Source organism: Saccharomyces cerevisiae, chromosome XV, assembly GCF_000146045.2.
Source record: "Saccharomyces cerevisiae S288C chromosome XV, complete sequence".
In the NCBI taxonomy this organism is placed as follows: Eukaryota; Fungi; Ascomycota; class Saccharomycetes; order Saccharomycetales; family Saccharomycetaceae; genus Saccharomyces; species Saccharomyces cerevisiae.
The window spans coordinates 1,054,529-1,082,055 of NC_001147.6; the positions used below are offsets into that span (position 1 = coordinate 1,054,529).

General features: G+C 38.5%; 13 protein-coding genes across 13 annotated transcripts; 9 read left to right on the forward strand and 4 right to left on the reverse strand.

Annotated features, from left to right (window-relative positions):
- Nucleotides 1–1,016: 1,016 nt before the first annotated feature.
- On the forward strand, nucleotides 1,017–3,152 carry FRE3 (ferric-chelate reductase; the record flags this gene model as incomplete). The annotated part of the gene is made up of 1 exon (NM_001183801.1): nucleotides 1,017–3,152. The coding sequence occupies one exon, from the start codon at nucleotides 1,017–1,019 to the stop codon at nucleotides 3,150–3,152; it is 2,136 nt and encodes a 711-aa protein (NP_015026.1).
- Nucleotides 3,153–3,894: 742 nt separating this feature from the next.
- Nucleotides 3,895–4,062, forward strand: YOR381W-A (uncharacterized protein; the record flags this gene model as incomplete). Its single annotated transcript, NM_001184579.3, has 1 exon — nucleotides 3,895–4,062. The coding sequence occupies one exon, from the start codon at nucleotides 3,895–3,897 to the stop codon at nucleotides 4,060–4,062; it is 168 nt and encodes a 55-aa protein (NP_878177.3).
- Nucleotides 4,063–5,002: 940 nt separating this feature from the next.
- FIT2 (Fit2p) lies at nucleotides 5,003–5,464 on the forward strand (the record flags this gene model as incomplete). The annotated part of the gene is made up of 1 exon (NM_001183802.1): nucleotides 5,003–5,464. One exon carries the CDS (start codon nucleotides 5,003–5,005, stop codon nucleotides 5,462–5,464), a length of 462 nt encoding a protein of 153 aa, NP_015027.1.
- Nucleotides 5,465–5,912: 448 nt separating this feature from the next.
- Nucleotides 5,913–6,527, reverse strand: FIT3 (Fit3p; the record flags this gene model as incomplete). The annotated part of the gene is made up of 1 exon (NM_001183803.3): nucleotides 5,913–6,527. The coding sequence occupies one exon, from the start codon at nucleotides 6,525–6,527 to the stop codon at nucleotides 5,913–5,915; it is 615 nt and encodes a 204-aa protein (NP_015028.3).
- Nucleotides 6,528–7,035: 508 nt separating this feature from the next.
- Nucleotides 7,036–9,120, forward strand: FRE5 (putative ferric-chelate reductase; the record flags this gene model as incomplete). Its single annotated transcript, NM_001183804.1, has 1 exon — nucleotides 7,036–9,120. One exon carries the CDS (start codon nucleotides 7,036–7,038, stop codon nucleotides 9,118–9,120), a length of 2,085 nt encoding a protein of 694 aa, NP_015029.1.
- A 1,394-nt stretch (nucleotides 9,121–10,514) lies between these two features.
- On the forward strand, nucleotides 10,515–11,387 carry YOR385W (uncharacterized protein; the record flags this gene model as incomplete). The annotated part of the gene is made up of 1 exon (NM_001183805.3): nucleotides 10,515–11,387. One exon carries the CDS (start codon nucleotides 10,515–10,517, stop codon nucleotides 11,385–11,387), a length of 873 nt encoding a protein of 290 aa, NP_015030.3.
- A 923-nt stretch (nucleotides 11,388–12,310) lies between these two features.
- PHR1 (deoxyribodipyrimidine photo-lyase PHR1) lies at nucleotides 12,311–14,008 on the forward strand (the record flags this gene model as incomplete). Its single annotated transcript, NM_001183806.1, has 1 exon — nucleotides 12,311–14,008. One exon carries the CDS (start codon nucleotides 12,311–12,313, stop codon nucleotides 14,006–14,008), a length of 1,698 nt encoding a protein of 565 aa, NP_015031.1.
- A 1,084-nt stretch (nucleotides 14,009–15,092) lies between these two features.
- YOR387C (uncharacterized protein) lies at nucleotides 15,093–15,713 on the reverse strand (the record flags this gene model as incomplete). Its single annotated transcript, NM_001183807.3, has 1 exon — nucleotides 15,093–15,713. The coding sequence occupies one exon, from the start codon at nucleotides 15,711–15,713 to the stop codon at nucleotides 15,093–15,095; it is 621 nt and encodes a 206-aa protein (NP_015032.3).
- Nucleotides 15,714–17,264: 1,551 nt separating this feature from the next.
- FDH1 (formate dehydrogenase (NAD+)) lies at nucleotides 17,265–18,395 on the reverse strand (the record flags this gene model as incomplete). The annotated part of the gene is made up of 1 exon (NM_001183808.1): nucleotides 17,265–18,395. The coding sequence occupies one exon, from the start codon at nucleotides 18,393–18,395 to the stop codon at nucleotides 17,265–17,267; it is 1,131 nt and encodes a 376-aa protein (NP_015033.1).
- A 1,289-nt stretch (nucleotides 18,396–19,684) lies between these two features.
- Nucleotides 19,685–21,559, forward strand: YOR389W (uncharacterized protein; the record flags this gene model as incomplete). The annotated part of the gene is made up of 1 exon (NM_001183809.3): nucleotides 19,685–21,559. One exon carries the CDS (start codon nucleotides 19,685–19,687, stop codon nucleotides 21,557–21,559), a length of 1,875 nt encoding a protein of 624 aa, NP_015034.3.
- Nucleotides 21,560–22,255: 696 nt separating this feature from the next.
- Nucleotides 22,256–23,383, forward strand: FEX1 (fluoride transporter; the record flags this gene model as incomplete). Its single annotated transcript, NM_001183810.1, has 1 exon — nucleotides 22,256–23,383. The coding sequence occupies one exon, from the start codon at nucleotides 22,256–22,258 to the stop codon at nucleotides 23,381–23,383; it is 1,128 nt and encodes a 375-aa protein (NP_015035.1).
- Nucleotides 23,384–24,016: 633 nt separating this feature from the next.
- Nucleotides 24,017–24,730, reverse strand: HSP33 (glutathione-independent methylglyoxalase family protein; the record flags this gene model as incomplete). Its single annotated transcript, NM_001183811.3, has 1 exon — nucleotides 24,017–24,730. The coding sequence occupies one exon, from the start codon at nucleotides 24,728–24,730 to the stop codon at nucleotides 24,017–24,019; it is 714 nt and encodes a 237-aa protein (NP_015036.3).
- Nucleotides 24,731–25,747: 1,017 nt separating this feature from the next.
- ERR1 (phosphopyruvate hydratase ERR1) lies at nucleotides 25,748–27,061 on the forward strand (the record flags this gene model as incomplete). Its single annotated transcript, NM_001183813.1, has 1 exon — nucleotides 25,748–27,061. The coding sequence occupies one exon, from the start codon at nucleotides 25,748–25,750 to the stop codon at nucleotides 27,059–27,061; it is 1,314 nt and encodes a 437-aa protein (NP_015038.1).
- Between the last annotated feature and the right edge of the window lie 466 nt (nucleotides 27,062–27,527).

A 27,527-nucleotide genomic window follows, 5' to 3' on the forward strand; every position in this document is an offset into this window, starting at 1 on the left:
TGATTCGGGAATTATTTATCAGTTAATTATAGGAGTACAGCCTTTTATAGAGTTGGCGAAGATAGCCAAAAGATAAAAGCTTTGACGTACGTCTGTAAAAAGTGCCTTTTCTGATCGAATCCAGTTGCTCAGATATCCGGGAAGTTGTTAGCATTCATTGCTTTTCTGCACTATATCAGCATATGAATGCTTTCAGTATTTTAATTTTACCCTTTCACGAAGTACGCCAGAAAATGATTGGAAACGTACTCAAAAACAAAGCAGGAAATAAGCGACGAAAATTTTTCATTTCAATTAAGAGGTACTGAGCGGCTACTTAACTTTTTCTGCAGTAAGTAATGACAGAGTATCACTACAGAATTCTGTGCCTCCGGTCTGGGAATGCAGCTAGGGAGACAGCACCCTTTTGCTAATAATGCGCCGGAAATGAAACATTTAGATAAAATCTAAAGTTACGAAAACAATACACTTTGAGGGAAAGATATCAGAGAATTAAAAGCTGCAAAGAACTATGACAAATTAACCGCTTTGTTGACCCTAGATCATAGTTTACACTGCGAACGGGATAGTTGCAACCTCTTTTGTAAAATGCACCCATATCTCATTTTGCCTTTATTTCGGGTGTATAATAGGAGAAAAATTTGAATGGTAAAGAATAAGTCCCTTGCGAGTGTCAAGAGAAGCACAATTATTATTACTATTGGTGACGTGATTGAACTCGAGAATTTTCCTGGACCGATATTTGAGTTTTACGTGGAATGTGGGTGTACCTCATCTCAAAGAATTGGCGAAAAGCCAAACTTCTTAATTCTAACAAAAGCTACTGATTCGTTGGCGATGAAAGACTCTTTTTTTTGGCTGTCAGAAGCTTTCATCTTTGACATAGATGTACAGAATTTGATCAATTGTTTATATTAAAAGATTCGTCGCAACTTATATAAGGTGGCAAGAGAATGATTAACTTCAATTGCTGATGAACGTTCTCAATTCAAAAATTATAAGACACAAGGAAAACAATGTATTGGGTCCTCCTTTGTGGTTCTATTTTGTTATGCTGCTTGTCAGGAGCAAGCGCCTCCCCTGCTAAGACAAAAATGTACGGCAAGTTACCACTGGTTTTGACAGATGCCTGCATGGGAGTTCTCGGCGAAGTAACCTGGGAGTATAGTAGTGACGATTTATATTCCTCACCAGCATGTACATATGAACCGGCATTACAGTCAATGTTGTATTGTATTTACGAATCATTGAATGAAAAGGGTTATTCCAATAGAACCTTTGAAAAAACCTTTGCTGCTATCAAAGAAGACTGCGCATATTACACTGATAACCTTCAGAATATGACTAATGCAGATTTCTATAATATGCTGAATAATGGAACAACATACATAATACAGTATTCTGAAGGTAGCGCGAATCTTACGTATCCAATCGAGATGGATGCCCAAGTGAGAGAAAACTATTATTATTCTTACCATGGTTTCTACGCCAACTACGACATTGGTCATACTTATGGTGGTATTATTTGCGCCTATTTTGTAGGTGTTATGATTCTTGCCAGCATACTCCATTATCTAAGTTACACTCCGTTTAAAACTGCCTTATTTAAACAAAGACTTGTAAGATATGTGAGAAGATATTTGACAATACCTACTATCTGGGGTAAACATGCGTCGAGCTTTTCTTACCTTAAAATTTTTACAGGCTTCCTTCCCACACGATCTGAAGGCGTCATTATACTTGGATACCTCGTGCTTCATACAGTTTTTCTGGCATACGGGTATCAATATGATCCTTACAACTTAATTTTCGACTCTCGTAGAGAACAGATTGCTCGATACGTGGCAGATAGAAGTGGTGTCCTGGCATTTGCACATTTTCCCCTAATAGCTCTTTTCGCAGGAAGGAACAATTTTCTAGAATTCATTTCTGGAGTAAAATATACCTCTTTCATAATGTTTCATAAGTGGTTGGGAAGAATGATGTTTTTAGATGCTGTGATTCATGGCGCTGCTTATACCAGTTATTCCGTATTCTACAAAGATTGGGCAGCAAGCAAGGAAGAGACATATTGGCAATTTGGAGTAGCTGCTCTTTGTATAGTTGGTGTTATGGTGTTTTTTTCTTTGGCAATGTTCAGAAAGTTTTTCTATGAAGCCTTCTTATTTCTCCATATTGTGCTTGGCGCATTGTTCTTTTATACGTGTTGGGAGCACGTCGTAGAATTGAGTGGGATTGAGTGGATATACGCTGCTATTGCTATCTGGACTATTGATAGGCTAATTCGAATTGTTAGAGTATCTTATTTCGGTTTCCCTAAGGCTTCCTTACAGTTAGTTGGCGATGACATCATTCGAGTCACAGTCAAACGACCAGTAAGGCTATGGAAAGCCAAACCAGGACAGTATGTTTTCGTTTCATTCCTACACCACCTGTATTTTTGGCAGTCACATCCTTTCACAGTCTTAGATTCAATTATCAAAGATGGTGAGCTGACTATTATCCTGAAGGAAAAAAAGGGAGTAACAAAACTTGTCAAAAAGTATGTGTGTTGCAATGGAGGTAAGGCATCTATGAGACTAGCTATAGAAGGTCCATATGGCTCTTCATCTCCAGTCAATAATTATGATAACGTCTTGCTACTTACGGGAGGTACTGGTTTGCCAGGGCCCATTGCACACGCCATTAAACTTGGAAAAACGTCAGCGGCAACTGGAAAACAATTCATAAAATTAGTGATTGCAGTTAGAGGGTTTAACGTACTCGAGGCTTACAAGCCGGAGCTGATGTGTCTAGAAGATCTTAATGTACAGCTTCACATCTACAATACAATGGAAGTTCCGGCATTAACTCCTAATGATAGTTTGGAAATTTCTCAACAAGACGAGAAGGCCGATGGAAAAGGTGTTGTTATGGCAACTACCCTAGAACAGTCACCTAATCCAGTTGAATTTGATGGTACTGTTTTTCATCATGGAAGACCCAATGTTGAAAAGCTTCTGCATGAAGTTGGTGACCTAAATGGATCGTTAGCTGTGGTTTGTTGTGGGCCTCCTGTTTTCGTTGACGAAGTAAGGGATCAAACGGCAAATCTTGTTCTAGAGAAGCCTGCAAAGGCAATCGAATACTTTGAAGAATACCAAAGTTGGTAATCAATTACCTTATTTATTTCCTCACTATTTTACCTATCACAAGTATATATTTAATTGTTTTGACCTGAAACATAATTTATGTCTAGCTGCAATGAAGACAATTGATCGACTTTCACAAACTTTTTCAATCTACTAATCTTTGGAAGCATTTTTTAACTGTCTCCCACTCTTGTTCCATGACTTAAATTTCTCTTCCTCCAAATTAACTGAATTTTTTTTCTGGATTGATGTTCTTTCCAATTGTTGTGGTAATCCACAGCTGGTATAACATAAAAAGAAGTTTTTTGTAAAAAAAAAAAATTTCTCAGTAAGCATATAAGCCTCAGTGAAATAAAATTTTAACAACTACACGCTATTCTATTCCATTTGCCCTGCTTTTCTCGCTTCGTTATCACCTAACCACTAAGAACATACTAATAATACAAAATTTTTATCCACTTTTTACCAACAGATTTTCATGAAATATCCATCTTCTTTCCGAATTCTGTATAAAATGAAAGAGAGATTTTTTGCTCTCAATCCAGGCTCAAGGCTCTTGAGAACAGGTAATTGTTGTTTAGCACGTTTTCAACACATTTATCAGAAAACGACAGTTAAAAATAAGACGAGCGGCGTTATCATCCTGATAGTCACTAAATGAAAAGCAGGTACTTTTGAAGAGCACATGTAATATTTGCTCAACTGATAATACCTTCATTTTATACACACTTCTAATTTTTTTTTTAAAATCAGATACGCATTGATGTTCAATGTAGCATTACCATCACAAGACAAAAAATCAGAATTTTACAAGCAAAAGCGCTTATCTTTAAGGACCAACATATTAGATGAATTCTTAAGGGTTGCCAAAACGCAAGACAACAGGCAAAATAATTTCGTTTCTCAGTACCGAAATGACGAAATATACTGAGGCAAATGCGATCATCATGCCTTTGCGCCAAGAAACTCCCTTGTGAAGAACTTCAAACCGAAATGGGAAAACTTTGAGTTATTGACAGGGAATACGGAGGGGAAGATCACACTTAAATCCGTATGAGCCGCGCACATAATGGTATTCAAATACACAAGAACATTCATGAGCTATTTTTCATCCGTGCAAACGAATTTACTACAATTGGACCAGAGGGCACCATAACTGGAGACTTTGCTACTGACTCAACGTTGATGATGCGAGTAGTGGGTGTACTGTGATTTGCTCATTTTTTTTTTTATAGAAAGATTCGATTAATGAAAGTCACAGGAGACATTTTTACATAGACATTCCGTATATGTTGCGGGTATCGCGGATGCGGATTAGTGATGCCTTTAACTACATTTCATAGATTTCTGTATACCAATTGAAATGAGTGAAGTAAGCTCCTACAGTGAAATATCTGGGTGCTACTGACGCCAAGCCCTACAGCGATCGGAATGCGGGAACGGAAGTTAACGGGGCTTCCAGAACGGCGGAAGCGAATTGAACGAGGACGGCAAACAAAAACACCCAAAATTTCATTACTTAGAATGACCCTCAAGAGCAGGGTGCAATTTATCAAGCGATCATTGAACTAACTAAGTTCATATCCTGTATAGGATTTAAAACAATGCACCCTAAGTTCAAATGCACCCCCCCTCGCCCCGCAGCGGACCCTTGAACAGAGAACTGTTTCGAGGTTCACCCAATTGGATCACTTGTATAATTTGTAATCGAGTTCGGATAAGATGTATACGAATCTAACTGGGTGCAGTATAATTAGCATTTTATATTACCTAGCAATATATGTATAAAACAGGAATGTGTGCGTGCTTCAGGCAGAATTTTACGGTCCTTGTAAAAAAGTCTATCATAAAGCCATCACAAAACAATAATAATGAAATTCTCAACTATTTTCGGAGCTACTACAGTTATGACTGCCGTCTCGGCAGCAGCTGTGTCGAGTGTAATGACCACTAAGACTATTACTGCTACTAACGGTAATAACGTTTACACTAAGGTCGTTACCGACACCGCTGACCCTATCATTAGTTACAGTACCACTAGAACTGTCGTTGTCAGTAATAGTGATGCTACTTACACAAAGGTTGTCACCGAAGGACCAGATACCACCTCTGAAAAGAGTACAACAAAGACACTTACTTTGACAAACGGTTCAGGTTCATCAACCAACCTTTACACCAAGACCGTCACTCAAGCCGTCGAATCATCTACATCCTCCTCATCCTCCTCATCCTCCTCCTCCTCTTCTGCCTCTTCTTCTGGTGCTGCTCCTGCTGCATTCCAAGGAGCAAGTGTCGGTGCATTGGCCCTTGGTTTGATTTCTTACCTATTATAAGCTCGGTTTCAAACCAGAAAAAAGCTATTAGTTATCGTGTATAGCATATTTATAACTTATCTATGAAAAGCTAATATAATTGTCTTTCTCCTTCAAAAGGCTAGTAAAAAGGACTTTTTTTCATTACGTTTCTCAGTGACTTCAATGTAGCAGTTTTTCGTTTCATCATCATCATCGTATTATTATTATTGTTATTATTATTATTATCATTACTTTTATTAATATTAACTATTTTTTTAGTATGATTTCGGGTATATTTATTTTAATTAGATACTTTTAACCGTTTCAAACAATTAAAGGAAGACCAACGAACTTGAAACAGTATATATACATACATACTTAATGTGTGTTATTAAAATTTTTTTATTCTAACATAACTTCGAAAAAAGGCCAAGCCGCAAGGTGCTTCATAAAAATCGGATATCCCGCATGATTATTCACATATCATTTACAATAACATGACGGCAGCAAGGGCAGCACCCATCAAACCAGTACCAGCGGTGATGGCATCAGCAGCACCGGTGTAACTAGATAATTCAGCGGTGCTAGAGGATGTAGCAGAGGAAGAAGTTTCAGCAGTGGTGGTTGCAGTGGTTGAAGCAGAAGAGGTAGCAGCTTCTGAGCTGGTAGAAGTACTACTTGGAGACCAGGTGTTGCTGCTGCCTTCACCAGTCCAGACAAAAGTAGCATCTTGGGTGACAGTCTTAGTGTAGACGTGACCGTTCTTGGTGGCAGTGATAGTGGTAGTGATACTAGAACCAGAACCTTCATCAGCAGAAGAAGTCTCAGCAGCAGAAGAAGTCTCAGCAGCAGAAGTGGTAGCGGCAGCAGAAGTGGTAGCGGCAGCAGAGGTTTCGGCGGCAGAAGTTTCGGCGGCAGAAGATTCAGCGGCAGAAGTGCTGCTGGCGTAAGAGTCTTCACCACCCCAAACAAAAGTAGCATCTTGGGTGACAGTCTTAGTGTAGACATGACCGTTCTTGGTGGCAGTGATGGTGGTGGTGATACTCTCAGCAAGAGCAGTAGCGGCAACAGCAGATAGAACCAAAGCGGAAGAGAATTTCATTTTAGGGATTATTGTTATTAGTTATTTTTAAGCGAGTGGAAGTACTTGTTTGTATCTGTTCGAACATTCATATTACCTCCTAATACTTCAAATAGTTCTTGGCTTAAATACCCCATAAATCAACTTTTACAAAAAAAAAAATAACAAATCTCGAACGATAATTGAACCCCATTTTTTTGCACCCTTTCCTAGAATGGCGGAACTCGGCTCTTGAGCCCTTAGATTGCTTTCCTTCACATACATCAAAAAATATGGGATAGCGGGGTGCGGAACAAACAGGGTGCAAAAAAAAATCTAGGACATAGGTAGGACTAAGAAGACTGTGGCATTACTACACAGCAATCATATTTTACCGCTTCCTCGTTTAATTGGATTTTTACTTTTCATTACATTAGCGATCATTAAAAAAGGAGCGTCAATTTTTTACTTGGCAAATGTGTAATGTAGCGTTTTCGGTATGTCACATCACCAATTTTGTCGCAGTTAATTTAATTCACCCAGATTTCGAATGCTTTTCGCTAGATTAGTGCTGCTGTTGGTGTATTTGGCACCAGGTTCTTTAGCAAAACCAGCATCAACTAAGAAAAGAACGCAATGGGACCAGATAGCAATTGATGCTTGTGCTAAAGAATTGGAATCACACAAATTTGACACGGATGTGAAGGGTCGGCACGCTACTCTTTGCACTTATGAACCAGCACTAGGGTCTTGGTTACATTGCGCGAAGGATGTTCTCGACAGTAGGAAGAAAAGTAAAAAAATATTCGAAAAAACGTTTAGCAAAATTAATCAGTATTGCCACGATTATCACAAAGATGAGGTCGTCAGCAATGAGGAGTATTATCGAATTTTTGCCAATGCATCCCTTTTCATCCGGCCTCTTGATGAGGTAAAGGAAAACATACGATATCCCGTCACTCCCAATAAAGCCTCTCTAGATAGGTGGGTATGGGCTTATTTTGGGCCCCTGGATAATATAGACAAAGGAAATGTTTATGGAGTGACGATTTGCTTATACTGGATAGGAGTTCTGTTTATTGCAGCTGTATATCACTTCTTGAACTTTTCTCGACTTAAACAAACGGTGTTCAAAAACAAGGTGTCTGCTTTCTTAAGAGGCCACTATGTTCTTCCAGCGCTTGTTCATAACCATGCTATGTCAGTGGGAAGGTGGTTTTTCATCGGTCTGGTCCCTACCAGGTTAGAGACCCTTGTCCTATTCGGTTACGTTTTGTTGCACGGGTTCTTGTTGAGTAGTTACAATTTTGACCATAATGAGTTGCTCAGTGATCGCAGAAGCCAAGTGCTTATCTTCCTTTCCGACAGGGCAGGGATCCTGGCATTCGCACATTTTCCTTTGATAGTTCTCTTTGGCGGTAAAAACAGCACAATGACTTGGCTCACAGGTATAAGATATACCGCATTCATTACTTACCACAAATGGTTAGGAAGATTCATGTTAGTAGACTGTACGATCCATGCAATAGGATACACCTACCATGCATACATAGAAAATTACTGGAAATACGTGAAGTATAGTGATCTATGGACATCCGGAAGACATGCCATGATCATTGTTGGAATACTTGTGTTTTTTTCGTTCTTCTTCTTTAGACGACATTATTACGAATTGTTTGTTATTACGCACATTATCTTAGCAATAGGATTTTTCCATGCGTGCTGGAAACATTGCTATAAACTTGGATGGGGTGAATGGATAATGGCGTGTGCACTGTTTTGGATTGCTGACCGTATTCTGCGGCTAATAAAGATTGCAATTTTTGGAATGCCATGGGCTAAATTGAAACTGTGTGGCGAGTCCATGATAGAAGTGAGAATCTCAAAAAGCTCCAAATGGTGGAAAGCAGAACCTGGCCAATATATATATCTGTACTTCTTAAGACCAAAAATATTCTGGCAATCACATCCATTCACGGTCATGGATTCTTTGGTTGAGGATGGTGAGTTGGTAGTTGTGATAACAGTGAAAAATGGGCTAACCAAAAAATTACAGGAATACCTTTTAGAGAGCGAAGGGTACACGGAAATGCGAGTACTAGCAGAAGGACCTTATGGACAAAGCACGCGAACACATTTGTTCGAAAGCCTCCTGTTTATTGCCGGAGGGGCGGGTGTTCCTGGACCTCTGTCGATGGCAATAAAGGCAGGTCGCCAGGTCAAAAGCAACGATTCTCATCAAATGATCAAATTTGTGTGGAGTGTACGTAACCTTGATCTCTTAGAAGTGTATCGCAAAGAGATAATGGTGCTAAAAGAGTTGAACATAGACACAAAAATTTACTTCACAGGAGAGCGAAAAGATGAATCGAACACGGAGGAGGGAGCAATTGCTAATATGAGCACGGAAGGCAGACTGCTGACGACATCGAAATCAGCGGAAATGATTACTGATTTTGGACGACCAAATATCGATGAGATAATTGAAGAAGCAGTAAGTGGTGCAAAATCTTTGTTGGTCACTTGTTGCGGGTCAGAGGGCTTTGTAGACAAGACACGAGAGTTGACGGCAAAAAGAGTTCTTGAACACGGTGACAAATGGATAGAATACGTGGAGGAATTCCAGAATTGGTAGCATTTCAATCCGCCCTATCAATGCTAACCTGTTACGAATACCAAAACCACAAAAACACGGACCTTGTTTAATTACTGTATGAAATAACTGTACTCCATTAATATTCAATGCATTTAGTCCTTAAAAATCAGCGGGAATCTAATAAGCCGGCGAAGGTACTACACCTCACCCTTACTGTTATTTAAAAATCCTATTTGTGGGGATTTGCAATTAGTTTTCATCGCCAAATAACAATCCTTCACTGCACACCACTACTTAAAAAAAGGGTACATTGCTAACATTCTTGGTATGAAAAATTGCAGTCATTTAGATTGAGTTGGCAAAAATACAAATTTAACGCATGAGTATAAAATCGCTATTCGCTTTATTATTATTTCCTCCCTGATTAATAAATATCGAAGGGTAATCAGGGTTACGGGAACAGTACTTATCGGAGGAATAATAAGCAGCACCCTTTAGAATGTGGATCGTTTCAATACAGTCGCATCTGACATATACAGCGCCACTGTCGTAAGTTGTCAATCACGAGAACATAATCTTGAAACACGGATGGCTACATAGAGTTACCTTTTTCATCATGATATGAATTGATACTTTAGGCATGATAGAAAACAAAAGTTTTGCATTACATCAGGGTATCCAATTGAAAATGTTCTAGCTATTCATTTACCTTCCCGAAAAGCATTCTTCGAAGCTGCAGTTCTTTCTGCCATTCATCTCAGAACTGTCTTCGTTGCAGAGTCAAAGTTGCCACTTTTCTTCATTTATTTGATATAGAAAATGCGCAATATACAATCTCTCATTGCAGGATTGATATCATTTTTCCGAGGGAGCGATATTCAACCAGGTTTTGCCAGTCAACGGTGAAGGGTAATACATCAGGTAGGTTGAAAATTAGGCGAGTGAATTAAGAACTTTCTTCCTTTATTACTCTCATTCAATGCCAGTTCGATGAAAATTAGCGGGCAACGATACGCAAATGTCTCGTAAATACTTACGTAATAAGTTATTATTTAATCAAACTTCAATTCGCAAACAAATGAAGGTTACACTGTACTTGCATCACTTACAGTGGGTTTGAAGTTTCTATGATAGTGGTATCTCGAATTACTGAGAAAATACTGATAGTGAGCTCTTGACGAAAACCTTTCTCCCCGATTATCGCCTATGGTGTATGTCATAAAGGCTTATAAAAGCGAGGCTTTTCATAGAAATATCACTTCATTGTCAGCAACAGGGGCTCATGTTCATTCGTAAGCCTCTTAATTTTTCAAAGGCATTGTACATAGAAACAGCGAAAAAACTGTAGCAGCCACTTTCACTGAGCTACTGTATATAAGGCGGGCAGTAGAAACCAAGACATAATAATTCAAAGAAGAAACAACCAATTAACAATGCGTGGTTTCAGTGGTCAACCATTGAGTGATGATGATAATTATAGAATTGAAAAGACTCAAAGGAACACAATTCCTGAACGTCTCCATTTTAGCAGAGAGAGAAATATGCCCATTGCAAGTATATTCGGGACTAGAGGATATTTTGTATTCTCAAGTGAGCAATCCTATGACAAATTCAAACAGACAAACTTTAATATCAGTACTCTAGATGCGGATGGTGTAGGTGTTCCTCTTTTTCATATTGTCCAAAGTTATAACGTTATTGGCAAAATTACTCGGAGCTCGCCGGATTTCTATATCTACAAGTACGTTTTACAAGGGGTGCAAGATCCGCCTTTATACTCTGATTGTAAAGTTATTTGTCAAGATAAAGTTTTTCGTTTATGCAAAATTTTATATTGTGAAATTTATGCTCATCAAGGATTTTTTGAAACTAAATACGATTTCTTCTATCCTTCTAAAACGCAGCCGGTCAAAAAATACCAAATAATCAAACAAAGTAATATGCGAGATCTATATTCCACTTTGGACGGTATGCGTTTTCGTTGGCATGTGAAATTCTACAGCGATCATTTTCGATTGATGTTCCTAGATGAGGACAGGCTCAATTACTCAAATAGTAACCAAAAGGAAAGGCAAAAACCAGATCAAGGAAAAAGTAAGGCTCCAGATTTCGTAATTGGCCATTATACAAGAACTTTTTCCGATATACTCCCTAGATCCACGTCAAAATGCTCCAATCTTATTATTGGAGAACACTCAAAGCCAGACTCTCTTGGTATCACGACCGTTCCTGATTTGACTCAGGAATTTGCCTGTCAGGGAGCTTTAATCCATTATCTGCTGCATATAGAACGAGAAAGAAAATAAAAAAAGAAACAGAAACAGAAATAGAAAATGGTGAAGTAGGATACAATCTAGTGGCTTATTACTCAAGGATTTTTTCGCAATCCGTCCAATCCGAAAAATATAACTTGACGTGTAACACCCAGAGGAACGTTATACAGGCAACTGAGGTCGAATGAAACGAGATTACTCTTTAGGTTCAATTGAGCAGGCATTTATCCGAGACATTACGACCTAGCCAAATGAGATACATACATATTAGCTAGAACTTCGCATCACATATTTTTTCAATTTTTTTTCAATACGCAATTATTGCCCATAATTAATCTGAGGTTTTCATACTTATTGGCAATAGTAAGATCAAGGTAACGTTGTTTTTGGTTTGACTTTATACAGGATTTATTCCTACGTAGTCAAGATTATGGTATATTTTGTGTGCATTTTAACACCGGCGCTAGTACCAACATCTTTTTACTGATTGTATTCATAGAGTATCCTTTTAATATTACTTAGCAAGTATTTTGTAACAAATCCAAGCATAATATAACAAGCTCCGTCAATTGAACCCACCTTTTTAACAATATGAGAAGATACAGCTGTTTTTTCTCGAAATTGTTATCTAGAAGTTTATGCAAAATCAAAACTCTATCCAGAATCATCATCGGAGCTTTTTGAAATCCATAAATCTTTCTATCCAATAAGCATATTAAAGAAGTTATTGATATGAAGATGACGCTTCATAATGCTAGCTACAACAATTACGTTTGATGACTGCGTATTCAATTATTTTTATCCCGAACTACATATCTCGCTTTTACTGGCGCCACTTTTCTTCCTCGTTTTTCGAGGAAGCAGTCAAATTAAACCTTAAGGGGTGAAAGTATGCTTACTTTGACACTTATTCCTCTTTACAATTCGTTTCACAGAACAGACAACCAGCACTGATAATGAAAAGAACGGTAATATCTTCCTCGAACGCATATGCTAGTAAGAGATCTCGGCTGGATATAGAACATGATTTTGAACAATACCACTCGTTGAACAAAAAATATTATCCAAGGCCAATTACTAGGACAGGCGCAAATCAATTCAATAATAAGTCTCGGGCTAAACCAATGGAGATTGTGGAAAAACTGCAAAAGAAGCAAAAAACGTCGTTTGAGAATGTTAGCACTGTCATGCACTGGTTTCGAAATGATCTACGTTTATATGATAATGTGGGACTGTACAAAAGTGTTGCGCTCTTCCAGCAATTGAGGCAAAAAAACGCAAAAGCCAAATTATATGCTGTTTATGTCATCAATGAAGATGATTGGAGAGCCCATATGGATAGCGGATGGAAATTGATGTTTATAATGGGGGCGTTAAAAAATTTGCAGCAGTCCTTAGCCGAATTACACATACCTCTTCTTCTGTGGGAATTCCACACTCCAAAAAGTACCTTATCTAATTCAAAAGAGTTCGTGGAGTTTTTCAAAGAAAAATGTATGAATGTAAGTTCAGGAACAGGTACGATAATCACTGCTAATATAGAATACCAAACAGATGAACTGTACCGTGATATTAGGCTGTTAGAAAATGAAGACCATAGATTGCAATTGAAATACTACCACGACTCTTGCATTGTTGCTCCTGGATTGATCACTACTGACAGAGGCACCAACTATTCTGTGTTTACTCCATGGTACAAAAAATGGGTGCTATATGTAAATAATTACAAAAAGAGTACCTCTGAAATTTGTCATTTGCATATAATCGAACCATTAAAGTACAACGAAACTTTTGAACTGAAGCCATTCCAATATTCATTACCGGATGAATTCCTTCAATATATACCTAAATCAAAATGGTGCTTGCCAGACGTTTCTGAAGAAGCAGCTTTATCCAGATTAAAAGATTTCCTCGGTACAAAAAGTTCTAAGTACAACAATGAAAAAGACATGCTATATTTGGGTGGAACCTCTGGGCTAAGTGTATATATAACTACTGGTAGGATAAGCACAAGACTTATAGTCAACCAGGCATTTCAATCATGCAACGGACAAATAATGTCAAAAGCACTGAAAGATAATTCGTCCACCCAAAATTTCATCAAAGAAGTTGCATGGAGAGATTTTTACAGACATTGTATGTGCAACTGGCCATATACCTCAATGGGAATGCCTTATCGATTGGACACTTTAGATATAAAATGGGAGAATAACCCTGTAGCATTTGAAAAGTGGTGTACTGGTAATACAGGCATTCCCATAGTCGATGCCATAATGAGAAAATTACTGTACACAGGCTATATTAATAACAGATCTAGAATGATCACAGCTTCTTTTCTTTCTAAAAACTTATTAATAGATTGGAGATGGGGGGAACGCTGGTTTATGAAACACTTGATAGACGGTGATTCGTCTTCAAATGTTGGTGGCTGGGGTTTTTGTTCTAGTACAGGAATTGATGCCCAACCATATTTTAGAGTTTTTAATATGGATATACAAGCAAAAAAATATGACCCACAAATGATATTCGTCAAACAATGGGTTCCCGAATTGATTTCTTCCGAAAATAAGCGTCCAGAAAACTATCCAAAACCTTTAGTTGATTTAAAGCATAGTAGGGAGCGTGCTTTGAAAGTTTATAAAGACGCAATGTGAGAATAACGTCTCCTGATTAAGCAGGTGTGCTTTAGTAGTTTTGCCGCTTTGCTTGATCACTGTTAGTATTTCGGCAAATTATATGGTATTGGTCGCCTTGCCAGGTTCTTTAGGAAGTTCATCATAAACTAACGCTTTCAAGAATTTACGGAAATGATAGGGTTTATAGTTTTTATAACAGTAGTGGACCTAGAAAACACCGATAGCTGGCGGCGGTTATATCTCATTACTACTATGAAAACTGTGGCTCCTGAGTAGCTACTGAAGGATGTGCCCATCTTAATCCAGACCTAGTCAATACAATCAATACAACTGTCTAGCTGAAAACTGACAAAAAAGTTTGTCGATGTCTCTAGTATATTCACTATAACACTAAATTTTATTGTAAATTATTACACAAGTTTTCAAGAAGAAAAACAATATTAAACACAATAACTAGATTATGCGAGGCACGGCAAAAGGAGTGAAGAGGGCAAAATACGGAGAAGACAATATAGAATAAATTTCTTTTTTTGATTAGAGAAGATTGTTTGCCAGTGACTGTGAACTAATTAAAAGGGAAAAGAGAATGCCTTGGTTAGATTGCTTGGAGCAATAGTCTTACCATGATGATCAGTCGGATTCTGACGACGTTGGGTATTTTAAAACACGCGTAATTGAAAGGGTGATGTTGAGAATGGACCACTTCAAGATATGCTCGAAAATGTAGCTATATTTCACGGATGAATAACTCGTAAGAATGTGCAGTAGCTGATGGACCTAGGAACGATCAAGTCAACGTTGTATTTTGGTTCGGCAAACAATTGATATGATGTTGACAAGAAAACCATCTGCGCTCTAATCTCTAAGTACACGTGCATTTGGACCTATCATCAAAAGAGAATAAGAGGATACTTTCAAGAGAAGTTCAAAAAAGAATCATTATTATGATCCAATGACAGTGACAATAAGATCAACATAAAAAAGAAAAGTCAGAAGTATAAATCTGGGTCTTTTTCTCTAAAATAATTATAGTCTGTTAATTTATAAAACTGCCTAAAAAATATACTTAAAATATGTCTACAGATTATGCAGCTGGAAAAAATCAAGCAAAACCAGCGTCTGGTGGACAAACGGCCTTCAACTGGATGGCGGTACAATAATCTGGTAATGTCTCATTCGCAGCGAAAATGTTCACAGTTGGGGTGCTCAAAATAACAGAAGCAAAGTTTGGGTAACAGGAAGCAACTTGAACGCCATACTGAGTAGAGTTAAACAATTGGTTAGCTAAACCGGTTATGAAGGAAGCATTATCAGCGGTGTCTGCCCAAGAGTTGTATTCAATTTCACCAGTAACAGTGTTAGCAAAAGGAACCATAGCATCACCAATGGATTGAGGGTTACAAGTGTAGATATTGGTGGTGAAGATTAGTGGAGAAAAGTTCTTCGTATCATTGCTAGCAATAGTAGTCAACTTTGGGAGGAATCTTGTTTCCTGGCCCAAATATCTTGCCCAAGCGTCACCAGCGCTTTCAGTTAAAACGTCGGCACCAGCAAACGTAGATTGACCCAAAAATGTACCATTTTGGCCAACGACTTCCATAACGTAGGTACCACAGTGAGGTCCATGTAGGTTATTACAAGTGACGTTAGTCAAATCAAATCTGACGGCTGTTGCAACAGACACAAGGACGCTGAAAAAAGTAAAAATGTTTAGGAAACTCATGGTATGGTTGTTGTTCTTGATTTCTTGAGATTGTACAATCTATCAGAAGCAGTAGCTCTCCATTTTGAATGAAAATTACGATGCTTATATATCAATTATACCTGTTATATGCTGAAAACCTTAATGATTATATTAACCTTTTTCTAGCAACTGAAAATACAGATCTGGAATATGTTTCTATATTTCCAACCTCAGCGGTTATTCGAAAAAAAAATAATTGACCCGCAGGGTGTATAGGTAGTTGATGAAAGTATCATTGTTTTTAATTTATTGTTAAAAGTCCGAAAAGCGAGAATGCATGAAAGTATTACCTTCCATTCCAGGAATAGAAGCAACACTAATTCAAAAGCCCGTTTAGGAAAGATCCGAATATTTTGACAGTAGTACGTAATGAATAACCACTCAGGTGATACTAAGACAAATTTTACAACATTTTAATGTGTTCCTGATTTGATTATGCAACACTTTTTTTGACCCAGTCCAAAAAAACTGCCGTAATATACTTCATTGGTTGTCGTACAAGTAAGCTTTAACATGGTTCTCGAAGTCAAAGCGCAAACATGCGACCAATGGGTCAAAATAATGGTAAGACGCTGCAAAATTCTCTTCACTTAATTGAAAAAAAGTTTCATAATTCATGTCGGACAGATTTATTTCTGGACAATTTGGTTCTGTTGAATTCAGAAATGCTCAGGGTTCATCATGCCATAGTGCCACTTCAATGGAAGACAATACCTTTGAGAAAAAAAGGTACCTTGCATGAGGTATGATGCACGGGTGCACTGTTAAAAAAAAAAAAATTTCAGATGTATTTAAAGACTTTCTAGGCTGGGCGGCTAACAAAAAAGTGATGGAGAGTGAATCAACAGGTGCCAATATGCAGCAAGTGGAACTTTCTGGGGATTTTATTACTGTGATGTTCGACAAATAGTTCAAATAATTATAAGCTAGTGGCTGCATTGGATTATGAAACAGGGAATCAGATATAGGCTTCCCTGGCTTTCCTTCGAAACGTTTGAAGTAGTAAGCGATAACCTATCCCTGAACACTTAACATTATATGGCTCTTTTCTGCAGCAGATACTTTTGGAGTCTTAAAAGCACAATGTTTGAGCCGGCCAGGCGCCCATAATTAGAAATAAAAACTGTTTATAGTGTAGATGATCAGTTGTGATTATGCTACTGTTACAATTAATGAAGTTGATTGCGATCTCTCCTTTTACTGTATCTTTAGTTCTGTTATTAACGACGAGCCAAATTCCAGAAAAACAGTAAGGGAGAAAGACTTTTCCTCTTTATTTGAACCGCTACCGTGAAGATCGTTTACTGCCAAATTTTGACAGCAGATTTTGTATATAGCTACCATATCAGCAGTTTCAATTATTTGATATTAATAAACCGCTCTTCTATTTTTTAAGAGATAACGAAAATTTTGCTTTACAAAATATTTAGCTAAGGTATAAATGTGCTATGGACGAATAGTGGAGAATACGCCAAAACAAGAACAAAAGGAGACCGGAAAACTTCTGCTCACAAATACTCATAATCACTCTTATTTCTTCTGTCCATAAGCTCTGGTGGCATAAGAACCATTCTGCACAATAATATCCTGTGGACGGTAATCAAACTTTTTGGAAAAGTAACTATTTAGGATGTTCTTTACTCCCTGAGCGTACCTCTTTTGAGCATCCAGAGATGTGCCACTGATATGAACAGTCATTGCGTTTCCCACGTGGTCCTTATTGTCCATAGTCCTCCAGGGATGGTCTTTTGGTGCTGGTTGCTTATCCCAGACATCACCACCATAGCCAGCCAATTTACCAGACTTGACTGCCTCGGCAACATCTTCTGCGACACAAATAGCACCTCTAGCGGTATTCACCAAGTATGCACCATCTTTCATGTGGGAAATAAGCTTTTTATTGAATAAACCCCTTGAGTCCTTGTGCAATGGACAGTTGATGGTAACAACATCTGACTGAGCAACCATATCCTCCAATTTCTCTACTCTCTGAACAATATCACCTCTGCCATTGAAAAGCTTGCTGGCCTCGTTCAATCTATTGATTGCTTCCGCAGGTAGTTCCTGGTAGTCGTAGTACAGTAACTTCTTCGGATTAAATGCGACCAATCTTTCCAGAACCCTATATCCAATTCTACCGGCACCTACCGTTGAAATTATTTTGTCTTCCAGATCATACTCATTTTTAGCCACGCCGGCAATATCCCACTCACCATTAATTGCTTGTTGATGACCACCATTATAGTTTCTTATCAAAACCAAAATTGTGGCCATAACGTGCTCTGCGACAGAAACGACGTTAGAACCAGTAACTTCGGTGACCGTGATTTTCCGTTCATTTGCAGCTTCTAAATCGACATGGTCTGAACCGACGCCAGCGGTTACACAGAGCTTCAGGTTAGGAGCTTCTGCAATCCTGTTTCTCGAGATGTAGGCGGGGAAAAAGGGCGTAGTAATGACAATTTCAGCGTCTTTCAACTCCCTGTCTACCGTTGAGGTTGGCTCAGGGTCCTTGTCAATGGTAGTAACCAACTCGTATCCCTGTTCTTCAATGAAATTTCTGATACCAAGTTCATTTTCAATACACCCCAATAACTTTTCCTGCTCTTCAGCATGCTTACCACCTTCGTAAAGAACCAGCAAAACCTTTCCCTTCGACATATTAATTTTCAGCTGTTATTTTGATTTGATTAGCGTTGCAATACTTGTAAATTGTTCCTGCTTAAAATGAATAAAAAAAGCACAATACAAGAATATGCATATTTTACGTAAATGATATATTAACTAAACTTTCCTCAGCAAGAACTCATTAAAAAAGACTCAATTTTGTGCCCTTTTATATGTTCTTTTTTTCAATGATTGACAGTGCAGAGTGATTTCTCCAACTTTTAGTTAACAGTGAATAATCCAAGAATAGTATATTCCGCATAACATCAAAATAGTTTTATTACTGGCATGTCTTTTTCATTCGGAGTTCTAGTATCGGTGCCTTCCTAGTAAGGAAATTCCCGATTATAAGGGAAAAAAAGAAAAGGGATAAGCCGCTTGGGCTGTTGGTCCAAACAGAATGTTTTAAACCATAGCCAAACAAGTGCAAAATAGAAAAGTTGGGGTTAAAACTCTCTTTCAAGCCTATCCTCGAGTGGTGACAAAATAGGTAATTTCCGACACTTTTTTCTGCTACTAAGCACCGTGAAAAGAGAACGTTTCGAGAGTACATTTCGTACTGAATGTTGTATAAACTCTATGCTTCTAAAGATTTATCCAAACCGTTGGAGCTTTCCCTTTATTTCTACATAGGTTTCGAAAACGGTCTCCTACGGAGCTTCTCCTTTTATGGCGATCTGTTTTTAAAGTGTTTTTTAGAAAACCATTAAACTCGAGGCTTGGTTTATTTTTGCCTTCGAGATAATTTTCTCTTTTCCTAAGAAATTTATGTTACGCCAACAAAGACAACTAATAAGGTCTCAGTTCCTCTTGATCGTTAGCGATAATGCTTTTTTTTTGCACTTGCGGAGTGTAAATATCTATAGAAAAATAAACCACTTGAACAAGGGGAGCTTCAAGAACCTTTATGCATATTATCGAAATTTTTAGAGAAAGGTTCACGATTCAAGCTTTGTTTACCAATGTGATGTATTACAGTGTTCATGTCACTTGCATTGACATTGTCTTTACACCACATTAAACACAAGTTAACAACCGTTCTCCGGGCAAAGCGAGACGATGCAGTAATCAGCGGCAATGAACTACGTATGTAAAAAAAAGATCGGGGTGTAAAAATTCTATGCCAAGAAAAAAATTAAAAACAAAATAAAAAAAAAAAGAAACTTGCGGCTCTTCACTCTTAAAAGACAAAAAGTATTAGGATGATAAAAAAAATTCATAAAAAAAAAAAATTCTATGGCCTCAGTTCTCGAAGAGCCCATTTATAATTGTTTACATAAATAATGAGATTCCACCGTCAAGGTACCGCAGCCACCGTAGGCGTACTGCTCATTGTGCTGCTTGGTTTCTGTTGGAAATTATCTGAATCTTATGGCATAGTGTCAACTGCCCTACCACACAAGCAACCTGCAACCAAAATCACAGACACACCTTCTATACGATGGGATAATTACCATGAGTTTGTCAGAGACATTGATTTTGATAACAGCACGGCTATCTTTAATTCCATTCGAGCTGCTTTAAGACAGTCTCCATCGGATATACATCCTGTCGGAGTATCTTATTTTCCCGCTGTAATTCCCAAAGGAACTTTAATGTACCATGCCGGATCAAAAGTGCCAACTACCTTCGAATGGCTGGCTATGGACCACGAATTCAGCTACTCTTTCGGCTTGAGGTCACCATCCTATGGGAGAAAATCTTTGGAAAGAAGGCATGGGAGGTTCGGCAATGGCACCCATGGTGATCATCCAAAAGGGCCACCACCACCACCACCACCAGACGAAAAAGATCGAGGTTCACAAAAAATGCTTACCTATAGAGCAGCACGGGACCTCAACAAATTTCTCTATCTTGATGGGGCTTCTGCTGCAAAAACTGACTCAGGAGAGATGGACACGCAGCTAATGTTGTCAAATGTTATTAAAGAGAAATTGAACCTTACAGATGATGGTGAAAACGAACGAATGGCCGAACGACTCTACGCTGCTAGAATATGCAAATGGGGGAAGCCATTCGGGCTTGACGGAATTATCAGGGTAGAGGTTGGCTTTGAGGTCGTTTTGTGTGATTTTTCGGCTGATAACGTCGAACTTGTTTCAATGTTAGAAATGGTCCAGCCTAACCAGTACCTAGGCTTACCAGCACCTACCGTTATATCGAAAGAGGAAGGTTGGCCTCTGGATGAAAATGGAAACCTAGTTGAAGATCAGCTAACAGATGACCAAAAGGCGATTCTGGAAAGAGAAGATGGTTGGGAGAAGACTTTTTCTAATTTCAACGCAGTTAAGAGCTTCAATCAGTTGAGAGCGGGTACAGCGCATGACAACGGGGAGCATCGAATCCATATCGACTATAGGTACCTAGTGAGCGGGATAAACAGGACTTACATTGCTCCTGATCCTAACAACAGAAGATTACTCGATGAAGGAATGACATGGGAAAAGCAATTGGACATGGTAGATGACTTAGAAAAGGCTCTGGAAGTCGGATTTGATGCCACGCAAAGTATGGATTGGCAGTTAGCATTTGATGAGCTTGTCCTTAAATTTGCTCCATTACTAAAATCTGTTAGTAACATACTGAACAGCAATGGTGATATTAATGAGTCAATTGCCATCAATGCAACAGCACTCACATTGAACTTTTGTTTAAGGTTTGAGCCTGCAAGCAACAACAGTGATGAATTCGGTAGCGGGAAAGACTTTGCTGTCTACCAATATGTGAGCCCATACCAGGCCTTAAAAACGGATGCAGACTTTTTGATTTGGTCATCTGCTGTCAGCGTGGTCGGAGAAATTGTTGATGCCATTTATAAAGTGAATGATTTATTGATACCCGAAGTCTACTCTTTTATGACAGATAACACAACTTCCAGCGACTTAATAAAGAATGTCGAAACGGCTCGCTCCACTATCGATGGTTTAATTGAATCTCTAGGGTGGATTGAACTAAATTACCGTTGTGAGAGACAATGCAATTGGGATGAAGTTTGTTACACTCCTTCCTGGGGCCCATCTCCAATGGGTATGACTGAACCAGGTTCCCACAATGAGGGATTTGGAACCCACTTTGATGAATCTCGACAAAGGTTGGTTATTAACAGTAAACTACAGTGTATCAATATAAATGATTTGATGGTTAATCGTAATCATTAGCGCCTCCTGTGAGAAGGCCATTGTGGGACAGTATAAAGGGTATGATTTCTAGATAATCTAATAATGATTATGAAGTTTTTGAGATTTGGGGTGATACACATCTATGAATTACTAAGAGATTTGAGACACAGCGACAGTCATGCCAGCAAGATTTAAGATTTTCTTTATTTAGTGTTTATATACATATCAGATATCTGTTGAGTATTTTCTATTTTACCAAAAAAAAAAGATATGAAATCAAGATAAAACGTCGTATGAAAGACAAGGGAGCTCAGCAGCAATATCATAAAGTAAAGCAACAGCGCTTGGTTTATGTACAATGAACGATCTGAAAATTAGTTGGCAGCGGAGCTACGAATACATGTCAATATTACGTTACGATTGTATAACAGGGGAGGAGAATCGTGCACTTTGATGGGTATATCGAAAGATGGTGACTATGCTAGAGTCACTGTCAGTGAGGAGTTGCGATGTATGAAAGATTCACTGACATAAAGTGGCGCGATTCATGTAGAAGTGTAAATCACTTTTGACGCAATGATGGAAGAGATACAGAAGAGATACGGAAAAAATAAAACAAAAAACAACTGAAATAAGTACTAATGGATTATATTTATTGCCGCCATTATTATTTAGCCTCTGGTGGCTCAAGAATCTGCAGTTATTTAATTATTTAATCGAGCGTGTAATGCTCTGATGATTTTCAATCCGGTCATATCAAATCACAAGTTGAGCCATTATATTCATGTTTTTTGTACATTCACCACGTTCTGCATATTAGGTACTGAAACACGTCAGGCTATAACGGCGCTTTCCACCTACACTCCGGCCTTCGTTACTGCTCCGACCGTTCTCTGGTCTAATTGTTCATCCTGCATGCTAATGGGGATTATGCAATCTTTAAATGCTTACACTTGGATGAAAGATCACCAAGTCTTGTTTTTAGGTGTAACTACTGGGTACTGTGGTGCCCTGTCTTCCTTTTCTAGTATGCTGCTAGAGATGTTCGAACACTCTACAAACTTAACTAACGGTAATATCGCTAACCACACAAAACTGCCGAACAGAGCTTACGGTATAATGGAGTTTTTATCTGTCTTGCTCGTTCATCTTATGGTTTCCATGGGTAGTCTTATTTTCGGTAGGCAACTTGGTAAGGAGGTTATTGTTGCTTATGGATCTAGTTCGTTTTCGAAGCCATATACCCCTCCCTCAGACACTGTAAAGGAAAATGCTGGTGATGTTGATACACAAGAAATGGAAAAAAATATTCTAGAGTTTAAATTCAAAACTCCAGCACCATTTTTTAAGAAATTTTTTGATATTGTGGATAAACTCGCGTATGCACTAGCTTTTCCATTAATTATTTTGTTTGTGGTGCTGTGTGCGTATTATGAGAACTATTCGAGGGGCAAGTGGACACTACCATGTCTATTTGGAATTTTCGCTGGTTTCCTAAGATATTGGTTGGCAGAAATGTTTAATAAAACAAACAAAAAGTTTCCATTGGGTACTTTCTTGGCAAACGTTTTCGCCACTTTATTGATTGGCATATTTACCATGGTGCAACGTGGTAAAAAACACTTTTCTACGGACGTTCCAATTGTGAACTCGTTGAATTCATGTCATATTGTTTCTGCGTTAATATCCGGATTTTGCGGCACTTTGAGTACCATTAGCACGTTTATCAATGAAGGGTATAAGCTATCATTTATTAACATGCTTATTTATTATACTGTTTCGATTGCAATTTCATATTGCTTATTGGTGATAACTCTCGGATCCTATGCTTGGACTAGAGGATTGACCAACCCGATTTGTTAGGATCTTTTCTTTATACTTTTCCCTGCATAATCATCCCACTTTTTTTTTTTTTTTTTTTAATTCATTTTCAAGATTTTAGACGTTGTATAATACATTTTTACCCACTACTGCGGTTTATTGTAATATTTTGTGAGATTTTATGAATGCGTTCCATCATCTATTTACTACAAAACGATAAATTTCCCCGTTTTCTTTTACTTTTACTTCATTTAATATAATTCATATTTATTTCCCATGTACCAATTAATTACTCATAAAAAGAACAGAAATAGAAAAAAGTTGTATATAACAAGCCAAAAAAAAGAAAAAAAAAGGAAAAAAAAGAAAACACAGCTTATTTCAAATTGCAATCTGCGTATTTCGTAAGTAACGAATGATCTCACAGCATTGCTTTTTTTTTTTTTTATATATATATGTACATTACCTATGTCACATATGACCATGATGAATACAACACTAAAAACCAAGGCCTACTATTCAATTGTTCTCTATATGATTTCCATTCTAGCAAAATCGAGTGCTACCGACCTGCCGTTTTCTTTACCTTTCGAACCATTGAGCTGTTAGCCTTCTCTTCACAGAAACTGAAAGTCATTAAAAGCCTCCCCTTCAACAATTCCCTTGTCTTTTGTTTCAGCTATATAATGCGTTTATAGCTCTAATTGTGGTCGAATAGGAAGAATTTGCGTTAACACCCGTAACTAGCTTTCCATCTGTAATAGAGTAGTCATCCCAGGGATGGATTGGCGCCAAGTACTTGGCTCCATTCTTGTTTGCAACGCGTTCAACCGTTGTCAATTTTCTGCTCCTCAAGATGTCGTCAACTCCCAGGGCGATTTCACCCTCGAGTGGGAAACCTGTTATAGCTTTGCCTTCGATTAATGGTCTTGTTGTTTTGATATCTATTAATCCATCGAAAAGGAGCGGTCCATGACAGATGGCAGCGATCACACCCCCATTGGCATATATCTTGGATGCAATATCTTGCAGATTTTTAGCTTTGGGATAGTCAAATAGAGCACCATGTCCAGCAGATGCAAAGAATACTTTATAGTCGCTGGCGTTGACTTCATTTGCGGTCTTGATCCTCGCTAACGCCTTATTGAAGGCGGAATTTTTCGTTTCAAAGTTCATCTTATCTTCGCCACCAATAAAGCTCTTTGGCAAGTAATGTTCATCCCAGCCAAATCCACCAGTCTCAGAAACGAAGTCCACTTCGAAACCATGCTTTTCGAATGTATCGAACGATCGCAAAATCTCAACTACAAAAACGCCTGTTTTCGCACCATCTTTGTAGAAGGGACCGTGGTATGAAGTAAGAGATATTAGCGCTCTTTTTGGAGTCATTGCAAGGCCAGTTTTCTTTTTGAATGAAGGAGAAAAGTGTTCTAGAAATATGTTTTAGTTCTAAGTATCGTTGTCTGGAGCAAGCAAAGAAAAGCAGACCTGTATGTGCAACTTTCCTGTTTTCCATTAAAATCTCAAGAACCGACCCCTTGACTGTGCTCATATATCAAGTATCGGTTTTAAAGTCCCCTAATTGTGATAATTGCAAGAACGACAGTCAGAAAGATATTTTTTTTTTTCTTTCTCTTTACCTATCCTCCATAAAAATACCTATGCTGATACTGAATATCTTCATTTGCAGCTATGCAATATTTCAGATACCCCATTTTACCCAAGAGTTTCTTACTGGTGGTTGGATTTTCTTTAAGACGAGAAGATTACCAGTCCTGGATGTTCGTGAATGTGCCTATTGCGTCATCAGCGACTCCGCGCCAAGAAAAGAAATACTCGCATGCTCGGATTTATAGAATCGCATAATGGAAATACCTTCCTTAAAGGATGGAGATAAGGAAAAAATGACAAGAACAAGGAAGTACTTGGGAGCTTTCTCCGACATGGTAAATATTTGAAACTCACGCAGCTCTCCTGGAAAGTTGGATCTGGAAAGGTAAGGTTGTTTTTTTTACAGACATCAACCAAAATCGGTTCTTGTAGTAGACAATGTCACAGATCGCCACAAGTTGAAAAAAAAGTTTCGATGAACTGGATAAGGGGAGAGGTCACAAACAAAGTGTAGGGGGTGAGTAGTATAGTGGTAACTTGTTCATTTACCTAAATAACATTCTCACTAGAAAAGAGATATTGAAAGACTCCTCGTTTACCTAACTTGGCTGGTTCTTAGGTATATAATAGAAACATGGATCTGGCAGGTTATCACTTACAGTTTGCACTCCCACCAGGTTACAATTTTCATTATATATAGTTATTTTTTACCACCACTTCTTCTTCTTTCACTTTGTCTTGCAATAGAAATACCAAAACAAGGTGAGGAAAAAATCGAATCTCAACGATAAAAATATGTCCATCACGAAGGTACATGCTAGAACGGTGTATGATTCTCGCGGCAATCCGACTGTTGAGGTTGAAATTACAACAGAGAATGGTCTCTTCAGAGCGATCGTCCCATCTGGTGCCTCCACCGGCATTCACGAAGCTGTTGAACTTAGAGACGGGAACAAGTCCGAATGGATGGGAAAAGGGGTGACCAAGGCAGTCAGTAACGTCAATAGTATCATAGGGCCTGCTTTAATCAAGTCCGAATTATGTGTAACCAATCAGAAGGGCATAGACGAGCTCATGATATCGTTAGACGGAACTTCTAACAAGTCAAGGTTGGGCGCCAATGCTATCCTTGGTGTTTCCTTGTGCGTTGCTCGAGCTGCTGCCGCACAAAAGGGAATTACTCTCTACAAGTATATAGCCGAGTTAGCGGATGCTAGACAGGACCCCTTTGTTATTCCTGTTCCTTTTTTCAATGTTTTGAATGGTGGAGCCCACGCCGGTGGCTCTTTAGCTATGCAAGAATTCAAGATCGCGCCAGTCGGGGCTCAGAGCTTTGCAGAAGCCATGAGGATGGGTTCGGAAGTTTACCATCATTTGAAGATATTGGCGAAGGAGCAATATGGACCTTCCGCTGGAAATGTTGGTGACGAGGGTGGAGTTGCCCCCGATATTGACACTGCCGAAGACGCCTTGGACATGATTGTGGAAGCCATTAACATATGCGGTTACGAGGGTAGAGTGAAAGTAGGAATCGATAGTGCTCCTTCTGTTTTTTATAAGGACGGGAAATACGACCTAAATTTCAAGGAACCGAACTCTGACCCATCTCACTGGCTCAGTCCAGCCCAGTTAGCAGAATATTACCATTCATTGCTAAAGAAATACCCAATCATTTCCCTGGAAGATCCCTACGCCGAAGATGATTGGTCCTCGTGGTCTGCCTTCCTAAAGACTGTCAATGTTCAGATTATTGCAGATGACCTGACATGCACCAACAAGACCAGGATCGCCCGTGCTATAGAGGAGAAATGTGCGAATACTCTGTTGCTGAAACTCAACCAGATCGGTACTCTGACTGAGTCTATTGAAGCCGCCAATCAGGCTTTCGATGCTGGATGGGGTGTAATGATATCGCATAGATCAGGTGAAACCGAAGATCCGTTTATCGCTGATTTGGTCGTTGGTTTAAGATGTGGTCAAATTAAATCGGGCGCTTTGTCGAGATCAGAAAGACTGGCCAAGTATAATGAACTTTTGCGTATCGAAGAGGAACTGGGGGACGATTGTATATATGCTGGTCATAGGTTTCATGATGGAAACAAACTATAAAGGATTGTCTTGTTTCCTTTTTTTTTTTTTTTTTTTTGTTTTTTTATGACTAAATAAAGTAAATCATATGAGGTTTTATTTTTTATTTCGTTGATTTGGGTTACAGTATGGAAATGGGGCATTTGACACAAGTTATTTTATTCATATGTTTTATCTTGTAGGAAATCAAACCGTTTTTAAAGTTTTCCATTGCCTACACACAAAATCATTACGAATCTGTCTGAACAAGGGTGGACGTGTGGGGGAAGGCTGTTCCAATCAAGAAATGCTTACAACTCTACTAACACTGCAGTTTTTCAGCTTTCTGATTAATCTCTTCGGTTTAAATTTTTTAGCAGCTATTACTTTCTAGTAACCCTTATAACGCGGTTGGTATCAAATCTTCCTGATAGTACAAGCAGACCTTTGACCCCATTCTTGTTGTGTCTTGAAATCTTTTTTTCTGACAAAAGTAAGAAGTTACACC